This window comes from Eucalyptus grandis, chromosome 10 (assembly GCF_016545825.1).
Source record: "Eucalyptus grandis isolate ANBG69807.140 chromosome 10, ASM1654582v1, whole genome shotgun sequence".
Lineage (NCBI taxonomy): Eukaryota > Viridiplantae > Streptophyta > Magnoliopsida > Myrtales > Myrtaceae > Eucalyptus > Eucalyptus grandis.
Window position 1 is genome coordinate 4,805,468 of NC_052621.1, and position 17,850 is coordinate 4,823,317.

The 17,850-nt window shown below is 41.0% G+C and overlaps 1 protein-coding gene across 1 annotated transcript; it reads left to right on the forward strand.

Annotated features, from left to right (window-relative positions):
* Positions 1-293: 293 nt before the first annotated feature.
* Positions 294-1,484, forward strand: LOC104423422 (NAC domain-containing protein 90). The gene is made up of 3 exons (XM_010035914.2): positions 294-450; positions 593-900; positions 1,227-1,484. The coding sequence occupies exons 1-3, from the start codon at positions 294-296 to the stop codon at positions 1,482-1,484; spliced, it is 723 nt and encodes a 240-aa protein (XP_010034216.2).
* The last annotated feature ends 16,366 nt before the right edge of the window (positions 1,485-17,850 follow it).

The following is a 17,850-nucleotide window of genomic DNA, read 5'->3' on the forward strand; positions in this document are numbered from 1 at the left end:
ACATTAAATCTGTAGAGTCCTTTGTTTTTTGCCTGCCGTATTCTATGCATCGTGTGAAAAAGTCGGTGCAAAAGTTCGTGATGGACACGTCGTCACTGCACTCGTTTTGGTCTCCTCTCCTCCCTCCTGCACTCTCTCCTTCAGAAGCCCTAGATCATCTCAACACACTCTCCTCCTGCACTTGATCCCTATAAATACGTAATTGACTTGCAAACTCCAACCCACGCCCAACTAAAACTTTATCTCATCAGTACTGATACATCTCGAAACCCTAGAACACTAAACAACCAGATATGGAGGAGTACCCGACAGGTTTCAGGTTCTATCCAACCGAGGGAGAGCTCATTTCGTTCTACTTGCACAACCAGCTTCGCGGCCTTAAGCAAGACAAGCTTCATCGTGTCATCCCAGTCCTCGACATTTTCGATACTGAGCCATGGAATCTCCCGCGTAATACCTAGTCTCCGTGCATGGATGCGATTCTTTTACATTCCTGAATTGTGCACTGAAAATGGTTTCTTGATTATTTCAAATGCGCATTACTGGTAAACTTTCCTTTCCCCACATTTTCTTTGGCGAATTCCTGTTGTAGAGCTTGCGGGAGAGCTGTGCAGAGAAGATAGAGAGCAGTGGTTCTTCTTCGCGCCCATGCAGGAGAGGGAGGCAAGAGGAGGGAGGCCCAGCCGGAGCATGGCCACCGGCTACTGGAAGGCCACTGGGTCTGCCGGTTACGTCTACTCGTCTGACAACGAGGTGATCGGCGTGAAGAAGTCAATGGTTTTCTACGTGGGAAAACCTCCCACAGGAAGAAAAACCCAGTGGAAATTGAACGAGTACAGGGCTATTGAACTCTCGCCGACCATTCCCAATTCCACGAGCAACAATATTTCCATTCCTAAGGTGAACGTGCTGTCTCGAATTCCTTTATTTCAACTTTTACAAACATGGAAAGGATAAAATAGATTCCTGTGCATGACACCAAGATTATCCAATTTCTGCGTTTTTTATGTTATTATTATTTGAAGCCAATTTGAAATTGTTCGAATTGTATAATCATTTCGAATAGTTATTCTTGTTTTGGTTTTCTGTCGTGCACTTTATTGGTGCGGTGCAGTTGCGGAATATTGAATTTCCCTCTCTAGTTTAGTTTTTACTTGGACTTTCACAGAAAAATGCAACAAACATCTTTCTTTGTATTTGATTTTGTGGAAGTAACGTACTTACAGCTAAGGCGTGAATTCACATTGTGCCGAGTGTATGTGGTGTCTGGGAGCTCTCGAGCATTTGATCGTCGGCCACCAGAAGTAATGGCTAGAGAGACAACAATCCAGGGTGGCAACGGCGCTGCTAGCAACGACGGCGGTGGATGTGAAGATGCATCATCATCAGGAGTAGTCATAGCCAATGCAGGATGTTCCCATCCATGGGAGACGGCGAGTTTCGCAGAACCAATTTGGGATTGGGAGCAATTGGATTGGCTCTGATTTCATGTAGCAGTACTCAGATGATGTAGTTGTTTGGTTATCGGTGCCATCATATGTACATCTACATGTATTCAATCCTTCCGTCGTTATATGTATCCATGTATACTTTGTATACATAATCTACATGTAGGAATTTGTGCTTGATACCTGAAGGCTTTATAAGAATTGGGCTTAAGGCCCGTTCGCCCAAGTTGGGCCGAGAAAGCCCGGCCCACGGGAATAAGGCCTGTGGAAGGAGAGAGGTATAAAAGGGAGAAAAAAAAAAAGGAAAAAAAGGTACCGTTTTGTTTTAAAAGGAAAGAGACGTATGTACGCTTCCTCCTCTCCTCCTCTCTGTCGTTTTCTCCAAAAAGCAAACAGTGAGGCGCCAAGGCGATTTTGCTTCACCGGATCGAATAGGACCAAGTTTCTCTTCCTCTATCGGCGTCGGTGTTTAATCTGTGGCTAAAAGGTACGCTCGAATCCATGGTGTGCTTTATGATCGGTGATACATGTTGTTTTTCCCGGGCTCGTCTTCCACATTGATTTAGGGGTTCGATTTAGTGTTGAATCCGGTTTTTCGGGGATCAGTCATTCCCAACATTGGTATCAGAGCCCGCTTTCATGTTTTCCCGATCTTGTTTCGTGCTATCTGATTGATTTTTCGCAAAAGTTCTTCGGCCGTACGGATCGGGCGAGAAATCCCGACACCCGAGCACTATACGTCCTTTTTTCCGAGTTTGCGTAAGTCGCAATCAAATTCTGATAACATAGAAAGAAAGACGACATCGAGACGAGTCCGGGGACAGGTTGTGCGCCGCCGGGAGACGCCGCACGCGCCCACACGCGCGGCCGGAAGGCACTACGCATGGGCGCGACGCGCCCGGCAGCGCTGGCTCGCCTAGCGCGTGCGAAACACGCGCTGGTCGGCGAACCGGCGCGTGCACGCCACCGGCCGGCGAACTGGCACGCGCCGGTCCGTGGATCGACGCGTGCTGACGTCGCATGACGTCACCCAACGGTCAATAACCGCTAGGGTGACGTCATCGATGACGCGCACGACGACGTTTTGCCGGGGCGGCCACCGGCCGGCGACCCGACCACGGAGACCCAGCACGTGCGCGGCGCGTGCCGGCTGACGTCTGCGTGACGTCAGCCCACGCACGCACGCGGCACATGCCGTCGGTTCGCCTGAGCCGACCCCCTCCGGCCTGACCGGCCCGACCGGTCCGACCGGTCTGTTCGGTCCGACGACCGTTGACCACCGTTGACCGTTGACCCGAAAAAAAAAAAGAAAAAAAAAAAAAGAAAAAAAAAAAAAAGAATGTGTTTCTTTTTCAATTAAGTCTATGTGGATTATTTGTGATCCCTTATTTATTCTGCATTTGTTGCAGTAACATTTCTGCATTTGTTGCAGGAAAAAATGCCTCCCCTTAGTTTGCGCACACCTATTCGCGCAATTACCGATGAATAGAAGGAAAGGCTGTCGAAGTTGATAGCTGAGCTGACTGATCATCGATGGGAGAGATGTGACTTAATTGATCACGTCCTTGAAGTCAACGGGAAGATACAAAAGGTCATATGGAATGGTCGTCCTATGTCACAGTCAGAGATGGTGCGATTTTTCATAAACACTCTTCCACCTAAATGGCAAGATGTGTTGAATCACATATGGGATGTCAACGGAGCTGCTTCATATAAGAAAATTGTAATAGATTTTGTAAATGAATATTATTGTATTGTTTCAAGGGAAAAGATCAAGAAATTGAACAAAAGAGGATCTTTCCCAGTTCGTGTGCTGACTTGGTGTTAGTTGTATTGGCTGATATATGTTAAGTGTGATTTGTGGACATATTATGTAATGATTACTACCTAATTGTGTTAATTGAAAGCATTATTGTTTTATTAGATATCTATTATATGTTGCTTTCTGTTATTGCTGGTTCTGTGGGTAATTAGTCAGGGGTAGTTTTAGAAGTTTTTGTAGCTTCATAGAATTGATTTTGCATAAGACAATTGTATTGATGATAGTTTTAAGTTAGGATTTTGGAGGATGATTGGAAACATAGTGACCTTTTGATTCTGAAACCTTACTTGAAATTATTCATTAATATGATGGGTCTATGTAAATAGGGATGCATAAATGATAGGCATTAATAATTCGTGCATATTTGTCTGATTTGTTCAGATCAATGGCTTCAGCCACAAAGAGCATAGTTGTCGAGCTGAACAAAGGTGAAAAGCTCAATGGTGACAACTATGAAATTTGGCAAATGAAAATCCAAGTATGTCTTTGGAAGAGCAAGAAGCACTTGAGGCTCTTAACCCGACCATGGTAGAACCCGAAGAGGGAACCACCGCACAAAGACAAAAAGAGACAAATAAGCTTTTTCTGCGTGGAAAGAAAGAACTCTCTAGCTCGCATCACGTTGCTGAGCAGCATGGAAAATGACGTCATGCGAGAGTTTCGGCGTTTTGACAATGCCAAGGAAATGTGGGAGGCATTGGCAGCTAGATTTGGTCATACTTCGGTGACTAGACGAGGCAGCTCACTATCGTTTTGACTCTTATAAGAAGCCTCATGGTCAGACCATGAAGCAACATCTTAGAAAGATGTCAAACATGATAACTGAACTGAAAGATGCTGGCTATGTCCTCACAGATGAGCAGCAGGTGCAAGCAGCAATTCGTTCCTTGCCTCAGAGTTGGGAGCACATGAAGGTGCACCTGACTCACAATGAAAATATCAAAACCTTTGAGGATGCAATGCGTCATCTTGAGCTGGAAGAGGACCGCCCGTTGGCGGCTAAGCTGATGCCGAACTCTATCATGCTAGTTCTAGCTCAAATGGAGCTTCGAGCTCCAAGCGCAAGCGCCCTAACTGGTTTGATAAGGGGAAAGGCAAGGAAGAAGCAGGTCCTTCAAGGAAGAAACCCAAGTTTAACCAACATGAAAGAGGGAAGCGTCCCCGCATGAAAAAGCTTGCAAGGGTGAAATGCTACGACTGTGACAAGAAGGGTCACTATGCTCGCGACTGTCGTGAGCCAAAGAAGGTATGCACCCCTTGTACTTTTCAGAACTTTACTTTTGTGTCGAGTTCTGTGTTCTTAACTGAGTATAATCTTTTGTGGACTGTGGATTCAGGAGCGACGGACCATGTAGCGAAGGATAGAGGATCCTTCGTGGAATTCTGACGAGTACCAACTGGAACTAAGTGGATCTATGTGGGAAACAACTCCAGAGCTGAAGTGAAAGGAATTGGCACATGCCAACTGAATATGCGTGGTGGACGTACTTTGTTCCTTCATGATGTGCTGTATGCTTCGGAGATTCGTCGGAATTTAGTGTCTGTTTTAGTGTTGGTTAGACTAGGTTTTAATATGAACTTCCATAATAGAGGTGTAGATTTGTATTTGGATACAAACTACTATGGTTGTGGTTATTTTCTGGATGGTTTCATTGTATTAGATATTGAGTATGTTAATGCAAATGTTTGTTATTCCCTTATCACGTCTCCTAATTCATATGATAATGATGTGAATGTGTGGCATGCTAGATTTGGTCACATTGGCCAACAACGTATGAATAGACTAGCCAAAGAGGGCTTGTTGGGCAACATTGAAAAAGTCGATTTGCCCATATGTAAGCATTGCCTAGAAGGGAAAACGACAAGGAAACCATTTGGAAAAGGAAAAAGAGCTGAATTTCCTCTGCATTTAATCCATTTTGATGTCTGTGGTCCAATGAATGTGAAAGGAAGGCATGGGGCTGTTTATTTCATCACTTTTATTGATGATTATACTCGATTCGGATATATCTATTTGATTTCTCATAAATCTGAAGCAATAAGTTGTTTTAAAAGGTTTATGAACCTGGTAGAGAATCAATTAGACAAGAAAATAAAAACATTGAGATCCGATCGAGGTAGAGAATATTTATCTGATGAGTTCAGAAAATTATGTGATGAAAAAGGAATAGAAAGACAGTTGTCTATTCCATATACTCCTCAACAAAATGGTGTTGCGGAGAGAAGAAACAGAACCCTACTGGAAATGGTTAGGTCCATGATGGCGCATGCTAACTTACCTATTACCTTTTGGAGTGATGCGTTATTAACTGCTGCCTACATACTTAACCGTGTGCCTTCCAAATCAGTTACTTCCACTCCATATGAGTTATGGACAGGTAGAAAATCGGACTTAAGTTCTCTTAAGCCATGGGGTTGTGCCGCCTATACACATGAGTCCTCTCATAAATTTGGGAAATTGGGTCCCAGAGGAAAGAAGAGTATTTTCATAAGGTACTCTGAACACTCTAAAGGATATGTGTTCATAGGTGAGCAGGAAAGTGGGAGTAAAACTGAGTTTGAATCACAAGATGTCACATTCTTAGAGGATGAATTTCCTAAGAAGGGCGAAATAGGGGAAGATTGTTCCTTATTTGAGACCTTGGATCAGGATAATGATGTTAGTGGAGTTCGTCCAAGTGGGAGTAATATGAGAAGTGATGAATTGAATTCAACTCATTCTCAATTGCAACCACTTGATGAGACGACATCATCATTGCTTAATCCAAGTGGGAGCATGATGGGAAATGATGTGCAAAGTGTGCAATCTCCCATACGGCGAACAAGTCGCCAAAGTATTCCCCATCGACGTTTTGGCATTGAAGGGGAAACTTTTATGGTTGCTCCACAAGATGAGGATGAGCCAAAAAATATTAATGAGGCTCTGAATTGCTCTAGTAAGGAAAAGTGGATTCATGCAATGGAAGAGGAAATGGAGTCAATGAAATCAAACCAAGTCTGGGAACTGGTTGATCTGCCAAAAGGACGCAGAGCTATTGGGAACAAATGGGTTCTCAAAATAAAGCGAAAGGCTGATGGCTCGATTGAAAGGCATAAGGCTCGCCTTGTGGCGAAGGGGTATAATCAACATGAATGAATTGATTATGAAGATACGTTTTCTCCTGTAGTGAGATTTACCTCGATTCGCATTATCTGGCAATAGTGGCTAGTCTGGATCTTGAGTTACATCAAATGGATGTAAAGACTGCTTTCCTCAATGGAGAATTAGAGGAAGAAATATATATGGAACAACCTGCTAGTTTCATAGTGAAAGGCTAAGAAGAAAAAGTATGTCGACTTTTGAGGTCGATATATGGTCTTAAGCAGTCATCAAGACAATGGTATATACGTTTTCATAATGCCATAATGGCATATGATTTTACAATGATTGATGAGGATCATTGTGTATATATCAAAAGATCCAAGGATCAATTTGTGATCATATCATTATATGTTGATGATATACTAATTGCCGGAAGCAATATGGAGTTTGTTAAGACCGTCAAGAGTTGGTTGTCTTCCAACTTTGAGATGAAGGATATGGGTGAGGCTGCATACATTCTTGGAGTTAAGATTTCACGAGATCGCTCGAAGAGATCGTTGTCTCTTTCACAAGAAACTTATATAAACAAAGTTCTTGAACGATTTTGTATGCAAGATTGTAAACCCATAGACACTCCTATTGCAAAAGGTGAAGGATTGAGCCATAAACTGTGTCCAAGGACTCCACAAGAGAAGGAACAAATGAAACATGTTCCTTATGCAAGTGCTGTTGGGAGCTTGATATACGCTATGATGTGTACAAGACCCGACATATGTTTTGCAGTTGGAATGGTGAGTAGATACCAATCCAATCCTGGTCCAGCACATTGGAAAGCCGTTAAGAGAATACTGAGGTATCTAAAGGGAACTGCTGATTACAAGTTGAATTACCAAGGAAAGGATCTGCGACTTGAAGGCTATTCAGATGCTGATTGGGGAGGAGATTTAGATGAAAGAAAATCTACCTCAAGATTTGCTTTCTTACTGAGCAATGGCGCCATATCATGGAGTAGTAAGAAGCAAACGTGCATAGCCTTATCCACGATGGAAGCTGAGTTCGTGGCATTATCAGCAGCAGTACAAGAAGGAGTTTGGCTTAAGAGATTCTTGGATCATTTAGGTGTTATTGAGAAAGCTGCAAATTAATTATTGGTTAACTGTGATAGCCAAGCAGCTATAGCGTACACCAAAGATCCAAAGTATCATGACAAGACCAAACATATAGATACCAAGTATAACTTTGTAAAAGATATGGTTGCACGAAAGGATGTGAACTTACAGTACATATCTACGCATAGAATGGTAGCAGATCCTATGACAAAGCCAATACCTAGAGATGTGTTTTGTGGTCATGTAAAATCTCTAGGATTGCGTAGAGTCTGATGTACTGGATTATATTTTCCCTGAGTTGTTCACATTTTATGAAATTTTGTTTTTCATTGATTAATGCCTATGAATCTTTGTATGATCTTTATGCATCTTAATACTCAGTGTATTATTATAAGTTGAGGAAGTATGTCGGACAGATAAAAGATTAGCCCACTCACACGGGTAATTGCCTCTATTTACTGTGTGATAAATAGAGATGAGACAGTATTTAAGTATTATCTAGGTGATAATCGAGAGCTCAAGCTTAAAATACGCATGTCGCCTTAACTAAGTGTTAAGATGAGGACATAATACTTGTGATGTCCGAAAGTAAAATACCCCACATATTTTACTTTATCTGTCTAAGATGCCAGATGTGAGTTCTGATGAATTTTGTGAATGAGTAGATACATGAACTCAAGTTAGACATTGGGTATGTCTGAACTATCATTTGTACGGTATTGAAAGGTGTAGACATACGCTCCATGGGAAAGGAGTTAATACCGTAATACGTATTTCATACTACGTATGCATGAGCCGACCAATAAGAGTGGCAAAAGTTTGATCTCAACTTTTATGACGTGTGAGACTCTTGAGGAAAAGAGTTCCTCAATTTTAGTGCCCTCATGACTTTTACTTATTCTCAAGGTTTCTATTTAGTGTTTGCTATCTTAGGATGTTGCCAATGGTCATGAGTTGATTCGATCTAATGGGACATTTCTAGAAAAGCAAGCTAAACTGAAATTGAGAGTTTGAAGGAAAGAGGAAGATCGATTTTGTAGAATCACATTGTAGTTTTGTATTCACTGGTCGACCAATTATGACTGTCTTTGTGATAATTATAATTGTGAATACAATATATATATATATATATATATATATATATCATGTTTAAAAGAGATCAAGAGAGATATAAAATGTGATCAATCGATCTACGGTACTGCATACTAAATCTACTCGGAGTGTGACGCCCATTATGAGCTGTTATTTATTCCTAACAGATGTATAGCAACGAGCTCTCCAAGTATGCTGGTCTCACGGATTATTCACCAGTATGAATGTTGAAAAGAGGTAAAGAGAATTCTGTTCGGCTCACCATGTGCGAGTGGGAGATGAAGGCTTTATAAGAATTGGGCTTAAGGCCAGTTCGCCCAAGTTGGGCCGAGAAAGCCCGGCCCACGGGAATAAGGCCCGTGGAAGGAGAGAGGTATAAAAGGGAGAAAAAAAAAGGAAAAAAAGGTACCGTTTTGTTTTAAAAGGAAAGAGACGCACGTACGCTTCCTCCTCTCCTCCTCTCTGTCGTTTTCTCCAAAAAGCAAACAGTGAGGCGCCAAGGCGATTTTGCTTCACCGGATCGAACGGGACCAAGTTTCTCTTCCTCTATCGACGTCGGTGTTTAATCTGTGGCTAAAAGGTACGCTCGAATCCGTGGTGTGCTTTATGATCGGTGATACGTGTTGTTTTTCCCGGGCTCGTCTTCCGCATTGATTTAGGGGTTCGATTTAATGTTGAATCCGGTTTTTCGGGGATCAGTCATTCCCAACAATACCTAATCAATAGGAAGACCGAACATGTTATCCAGCCTAAATGTTGGTAATTGAGAAAAGTACCAAAAAATTCCTATACTTATTGCATTGATATCAATTGAGTTTATTTGACCAATTAAGGTTGAAAATTGTTGACATGGACTCCGACCGTCTTACATATGACATAGTTGGCATTGACGTTAACATCTTATTTTTTTAATAATTTTTTTTCTCTTATTTTCTTTTCTTCCATGGCCCATGCTTGCTTGGCACAGGCCATGCACAGTGAGGGTGAGTGTCCTTTGAGGCCACACTCACCGGATGTGGTGAGGTCGACCCTTGCCCAATGGTCGAGCTCTAACCATATCCGACAATGGTGATCCTTGCTGAGGTTGTAAGGTCGAACTGAGGAAGGAGGCTGTTAAGAACGAAAGCTGTTGGGGGGATGAGATTGTCGTTAGAGGAAGGAAGCTGTACCTCTTCATAAGCTAGGGTTTGTAGGGATTGGGAGGAAGAGCTAGTCAGCAGAAAATGGCGTGAAATCGGTGAGTCAGCAAACCGAGTTAGGAGATGGAGATACTTCGTGGCCTCTGGTGAGGGCTCGATCCTTGTGGCTTGGGCGAGGGCTGTCCTTGCCGGATTTGGTGAGGGCTTGGTGGCCCTCGCTTGCACTAGTGATGGCCATGACCCTTGCCAACAACAATGAAAAAATAAAACGAAAAATAATGAAAAAATTCAAAAGATATTAATTTTTTTAAAATTTTATCTATGTTAATGCCGATTGTGTCAATAGGATGACTGGCATCCACGTCATCAATTTTCGACCTAAATTGGTTAGATGAACTCATGGTATCAACCACCCACCTGGGTGGCACTGCTGGCAACGAGCTTCTCCTTCTAATGCAAGGGGAGGAGTTCGATTCCTGGACGCCGCAGGGTGACTTACCTGGTGGCACGTGTGTGGTGGCTAGCACGTGTTGCCCCAGGGTTTACCCCCGTTACCCCCGGCCTTTCGGGCTGTCCGTGTTGGTACGGTGCGCGGGTTCCCTAGGTCACAAAAAAAAAAAAAAACTCATGGTATATTGTGAAAAATTTTAGGACTAAATTTGTTTAGTCGAAAGATTTAAGATTGAATTGATATCAATGCGACATGTTTAGGATTTTTTTTTTTAAAATACTTTTCTCGTTGGTATGATTCCTAAGCATCTATTGATTTTTCCATATTAAATACATTGGATTTAGGAGGTCTAACTGAATAGGCTAGGTTCAAGAACTGATTCGCCCTTTTGGGCAAATTTAGTGAACCTCGACACCTAATTAGAAAAATGGATTTTTGTTAGTGAGCTTCTCTATCTTTGATTCTTCTTAAACTTGGTTATCAATGTGTCGATGAAATTGTCACTCGTGGTTTACAAGAAAATCATTTGATCAAAATTGAGCACGACATTCAATCAAAATCTAGCAAATTTGGGCTGGTAAAATGTGGGATTATATTGTGAAATAACAAGGACAAATTGAGATATCTTCATTAAATAAAATATAGTTCTGTTGCATTTGTACAGTGCACTCCATCCTTATTCGTTGCATTTCCGTCTAATACTAACTAATTTAACATAAAGCATTAAGAATTTTAAATTAGTAGGACGTGTGTTTATATCAACATTCACAAAGAGTAATTAAACATAACTCCATTGCACAACTAAAGTGCCAAAAAGATTCTTTCCATCTCATAATATAAAATCTTAAATGAATTATAATTTTCTTCCATTTATTAACCTATGCGTGTATTCTTAAAAATATATTATAGGTTACCCTGTATCTTTATCTTTACGCAAAGTTCTCCCTCAAAAACCCTAAATTATGATGGTTCATATTGCACAATTGATAGGTTTATTTAACCCATTCAATTTGAGCATACTATATAAGTGAAGTCACCTAATCTTTGGACCGTTCCTATTTTCTCTAGTACTAAATTAAATAAGTTGAAGGATGAATCGTAATAGAGTACCTTTGAAATTCAACTTCACAAACACGAGAATTGTAGTTGTGTGATTCTTGTCCCACGAGTAACACTAATTTTTCATGATAAACTAGAACCAGGCATCAAAATTTACTTTGGTGTCCTTGTCCTATATCTGCTATTAAATTAGATCTATCCATAACGATATCAAAAGAATTTGAAGGTTTTGCAACAAATTCACCTACTCCTTTTCTGCTTTTTATACATATATAATTTATTAAAGACTGAACATCTTAGTGAAAATAGTGTTGTTAGAATTGTGTAATGGCATGCTCTTGACTACAAAAGTGGGCCATCAAAAATGGATGTTCATATACAATCACAAATGGACCATATCTAGTGGTACGATTGACCAAACAATTATATGCAAATTCTCCAAGTGACAATCGAGTTTCCTAAGATTGGGGGTTATCATCGATCAAAGTCCTCAATCGATTTTCCAAAGACTGATTGATAACTTTAGTTTGTCCATTTGTTTGGGGAGGAATTACAGGACTAACCTCCTTCATGGCATCATTTACTTCTTTCATTGGGAGCAAAGTAGGAGATTAGAATTTTTCAATTAAAGGAGTCTTAAGAGGTTCGTTACTGGGCGCCAAAATAATTTTCTTTCCTCCATACTCAAATGAATACGTATTATGATAACCATTATGGGTAGTATTTCTATCAAATTGCCACCATTGGCCAAGAATAATGTGAGTGTCCATGGGTAGAACATCACATTATATCTTGTCAATATAGATGGAACCAATGGAAAATTGATAAGGCATTGTTTGAAAATGATTACCCTGTACCTCTCTTCAACCAAGACATTATGTAAGGTGTGAGGTGCACCTTGAACTTCGATTTCAGCTTGCTTGCAACCACTTCAGAAATTACATTTTCACAACAACCTAAGTCAATGATTAATTAACATACCTTCCCAAATAGTACAAGCTGAGTGAAAATATTGGTGTGCAACCTCTTATCTCCAGTGTTATCTTTAGGAGTGAGAAAATTTTTTCTCATCATGAGAAGATCATCAGAATTGACATGTATTATTTGTTCATCTTTTGTAGCAACTTCATCATCTTTCAAATTTTCTTCAAGTGGCTCCTTTGCATCTTCATCAGATTCATTTTCCACCAAAAAAGCTTAACCGACTGGTAGATTCTTGTTGGTTCAAAAATTGCTAGCACGATGACCCATCTCTTCATAGGAATAACAATGTATATCGGTAGTGATAGATTGTTTTGAAATGTTGGGTTGAGTAGAAAGCTTACTTGTAGGTTGTCCTGTAGCTTCAACAACTTTGGTGGTGCTGGTGGTACTCCTAGTTACTTGGTTTGGCAAGGTAGAGGGTTGTTGTCTCCTAAAGTGAGAATGCTCTACTTTGAGTGGCTGCTAACGTGCATCTCCCAAGTCCCGAATGTCAAGGACTTATAGGGCATCTTGGATATAAAGTTGAAGATCATTCAAGTACTTGTTCACAAGCACCTCTTTTGGATCTTGAATATTGTTGCGAATCACCAACTCATCAAATTCATTGGTTGAACTACCGTTCGCATACTTTATCTCAAATTTTGGTACTTTTGATAGAGCTCTCTCTAGTATTCTTTGGAAAGGAGATACTTTCGAATCTTGTCTTCCATTTTTCTCCGTGAAGTGACTGGAGCCTTGCCAATAGATTGGCGAGTTCGGTTCTAACGTCTCCACCAAGCTATGGCATGGCCTCGGAATCGCATAGCAATGATGCCAACTTCGAGATCTTCGAGGACATTCCTATGCTGAAAAACTTCATTTACAAGTGTCAACCAATCGATAATTTCATTAGTACAACCAATCGATAATTTTATCAGTAGAATCGGTACCCGAAAATTCTGGAGCATCTCTATTGACACGTATTTAAATTTAATTTTTAGAAAATAAAAGATAATATTTGATTAGAGGGAAATTTTGAAAAAAAAAGTTTTTGAATTCAAAAACTCAACCGTGGGATTTTGGAACCACTTTGTTGTTGAGAGGTTGAGCGAAAATCTCCACCTGCGAAACGAATATGAGCTTTCACTTTATAAATAGGGGGCTTCTTCTGTTTTGTTCCCAGGGGGAGAAATTCGAAAAAAATTCAGAGCAAAAATTCTGTTGTTTGGGGGGCTTCTCTTCATTGTTCGTCTAAGAAAAAAAGAATAGAAAACTAAAGAGAAAGAGGAAAAAGCTCTTGGTTGTCCTTTTTGCTGAAAAGAAGAAGTGTGCAGAGAGAGACAGAGGGAGGAAATGTGAAAGCGACGTGAGAGAGAGAGAGAGAGAGAGAGAGGTGAGAGTGACCAGTCAACAAAGCATAAAAAGGAGGGGCATCGTCTTCCTCCCCTGCACTCACCGCCTGCACCTGTTTTCTGCAACTCACAGTAGCCTCCTCGCCGCATCATCGCACCACTCTGCCGTTTCCGTTTGTCGTCACCGGCGCACCAGCAACTCGCCTCCGCTGCTCGCCGCAGCACCCATAGCAGCACCTGTGCCGCCGCACCATATCCGCGCCTCCGCACCCCCGATGATCGTGCCCGCTGTTTTCCACCCGTTCCGGGACGACCCCGACACTCATTACTGCCGCAATTGCTCTGCTCTGCTGCGACCTAGTCACGACGCCAGCCCACGCCAGTCGCTGCGCCTCCTCGCCCCTGTAGCAACTCGCGACGACAACGCTGCAGCAGCTCTCAACCGCAAGCCGGTTGTCGCTACTCTTGCCCTCTGTCCGAGCATTGACGCCACTACAGCCCGCACTTGGAGTCCTCCACCGCGCAATCATCGATCGGCCATCCCGACTCCTTCACGCCGAAGGATCGCGTCCTCTGACCCGACGCCGCGCCTCAGCGACTCGCGATCCAACGACATTCGCACCCTTGTTGCTCTTTGACGCTTCGCCAATCTCCCCCACGAAGCTCTTCGCGATCGCCTAAAACCCGACACCATTGCTCGCTCGCAGCACCCATAGCAGCACCCGTGCCGCCGCAACCTGCTCCGCTCACGCCACAGCCCTGCGCCCGACATTGCTTCTCCTCTGCTCGTTGCTGCACGCCCGAACAAAGCCACCTGCTGCCTCCTCTGTTTTGCTGCAGGTGTGGTTACTGCTGGACCTCGCCAGACCTCCGACGACCACCCCTGTTCCAAACGGCGACCCATCACCGAACCACCAGCTGCTCCTCTCCATTCTTCAAGTCAACCGTGAGTTAGACTAGGTGAATTTTTATATTTGATTTCATGTTTTGTTTTTATTCTAACTTGATTTATTTTGATTTATTTTTATTATCTAATTAGGAAATTTGTCATATTAAGCCATGATAATCAAAAATATTGAACTGCGAGACAGTGGGTTAGATTTTTGATTATTTCAATTTTTTATGATAAATTTATGGTTTGCTTTGCATAATTGATTCACGTTAAAATATGTCATTGATATACATTGATGGATTATATTTTGGTGCGTTATCATTATTTGCTCCTCACATATTATGCATATCTAGAATTTAAGTACTTAGGTCCATATGCATTTCATATTTAAAGCTTTGCATTTTGTAAGATTCATTTATAATTAGGATGATTTTCCTTTAATAAAACAAAAAAAAAGAATAAAAAATGTTATTTAGGTCATATAAATCACACCACATGTTGCACTCTAGTTAGTGGGTCATAGATTAATGTTTTAATATTCCCATCATGTAGTTTTTTTAATAAAAAAAGCCAAAGATTAGTATTCCATCATTATGTTATTTTTTAAATAAGAATTATTAAGTCATATTAAAAAAAAAGAAAACACAAAAGTCATTTATTTAGTTAATAGGCTAGTTCATAATTAATCATATTTCATGTCATCATTGTTAGTGTAGGTTGCATATTTTTTTGGGATCCCTTTTGTCAATGTTCTTATTGTACAAATTCTCCTGACGAGGGAGATCTTTTTGCAAAATCTCCACCTCGACGGAAAAGACCAAAGGATAAGATGTACCAAAGGTACTTAGACGGAGATTCCTCTGTTGATACTCTTGGTGAATGTGACAAATACCAATTCATGGTTTCTTATGCACCATGTGACACCCCGAACCCTTCGCAGGTCGTCACCAGCGCCGATGTTACACCTTATTACCTTTCTTTCTTTCGAAGAAGTGTCCTAATTCACAGACACATGTTTTTTTTTTTTAAAACAATCGGTCCCAACGCGACTCATTAGCGGAAGCAAATTAAAATATCACCGTCTCTCCCCCTACCAACCATGATACAAATACACACCACTAATTCACCATCATTTTATAAACAAGTCTCGACACCTTACTTACATACATATATAACAAGATGGGATTCCCTTCGGGTCGGTACAACAAAAAAGAAAAGCTAGGACTCAACCACGTCCAGCCTAAAACCTCAAAAAGAAACCCTCGACCCTCAACATCATACGAGCATAAACCCCCCATCAAAAGTGTCGGCTATCTACGTCAAAAAGATCCGGCTCCTACTCATCGTGCACGCAGGTCTCACACCCAACCTGGTGCATCAGGCGGTGGCGGCGGCAACATCCCTCGCATCGCTCCATCCCGACGAACGTGCACAGAAATGAACTCCTGAATGACAAGGCCCCCAGCCAAGCCTATGTCGTACATCACTAGACAGCATACTCGAATAAAAGTCAGTCCGGAAACAGAGGGACAGTCTATCTTAGCATACTCGACCTCTATATCGAATGGTAGACCATAAAACACCCCCCGCGTGACGGCAGGAAGCGGCATACTGCTAATCTGAAATGTTATTTCCCAAATGGGTGAGTACAACCACTCAAAGCGAGATAGGAAATCAATAACAACTCAATGCATCATGCAATCATACATGCATTGCAGGCATTACTTACCTTGAAGCCATGCGCATACTATCATGCATCATTATATCAATTTATAACACATTCATGTGTATCATCATTGTAACATACATGTCATGGCATCATTACATCATACATGACATCATCATCATAGCATCATTTCATCATACATGTCTTCGAGCCATATCATATATCATCATCATTATCATTACCATGCATATCATCATGCATATCATATCATGGGTGATCATCCCTATTTCACATCACATATCATCATCATCATCATGCATATCATATGCATATAATATCATGGGTGATCATCATTATTTCACATCACATATCATAATCATCATCATCATGCATATCATCATGCATATAATATCATATATCATCATCAGGCATATCATCATGCATATAATATCATGGGTGATCATCATTATTTCACATCACATATCATCATCATCATCATCATCATCATCATCATCATGCATATAATATCATGGGTGATCATCATTATTTCACATCACATATCATCATCATCATCATCATCATGCATATAATATCATGCATATCATGTCATGATTTAATTTTCACTTTTGGATTTCAATCTTGATCACCACATCACCCATTTCTCAATTTATCAATTTTATCATCCCCTTGGGCAAAGACCTTTGATAGGGTTCCCAGCATTCCAGCCATCCCATGGCCACCGGGCTTCCGGCCCCCCACATTCCGGACATCTCGCATCTCAACTAGCATCACGAGGCATCCCCTTCGGGTAGAAACCTCCGACAGGGCTTCCGGCATTTACACTCCCTGGCCAGGCATCCCGCACCCCAATCCTGGCATCGCGAGGCATTCCTTTCGGGCAAAGACCTTCGACAAGGCTTCCGGCCCCCCACATTCCGGGCATCCTGAATCTCCTAGGGAATCTGGTAATGCATCTCTGTACATTCCGGCCTCATCCTCCACCACAACCACTTACTCACTTATCATTATCAACATTTATCATCATTTTGATCTCATTTTAACATGGCATATGATTCACACATGCATCACAATTCATGGTCATATATACACCAATGTCTTATCATACATACAACAATGCATAATTATTTATTAATAAATTCAATGGAATTTATGGCCAATAAAATAATCCATTTTATTTTATTATTATTATATTATTATTATTTAATTTTATTATCATATTTATTTATTTTCATAAATAAATATTAAATTTAATATCTATAATTTCCCAAAATCACATAATTCAAGCAATCATCAAACAAACCAATAGAATGGCAATTTCATGCAAATTCATGGCCAACTTGAATTTCACACAATTTCACAATTTCCACAAAATAGCACATAATATTCGGATAATGACCAGAATGCACAGTTTCTGAGTACATTCGATTAAAATATCCATATGGCCTTCAAAAATTATGAAATTTTGCAGAGTGATAGCCAAGACATTTTCGCACAACTTTCATCAAGAACTCCAAGCCAGATTATTTTTATATTATTTTATACAACCTCACGAAGGTTCTGGATCCATTACCGCATCGTCCAGTAAACACATCTCCGAAATATTGAGATTTCACCTAGCTATTCTCTTTCGTTTCCTCTGAAATTTAGATATGCTATACTTGTTTATTTCACTTCAAATTTGAGTATGTTGTAGTTTAAGATGTCTCCTACAACTTTCATGAAGAAACCGAAGTGAGATTCTCAACAAAAACCAA

Coding starts and splice junctions, on each gene's coding strand:
- LOC104423422 (XM_010035914.2), top strand. CDS start 294: ATGGAGGAGTACCCGACAGGTTTCAGGTTCTATCCAACCGAGGGAGAG. Junction 451..592: donor TGAGCCATGGAATCTCCCGC/GTAATACCTAGT, acceptor TTCCTGTTGTAG/AGCTTGCGGGAGAGCTGTGC. Junction 901..1,226: donor ACAATATTTCCATTCCTAAG/GTGAACGTGCTG, acceptor ACGTACTTACAG/CTAAGGCGTGAATTCACATT.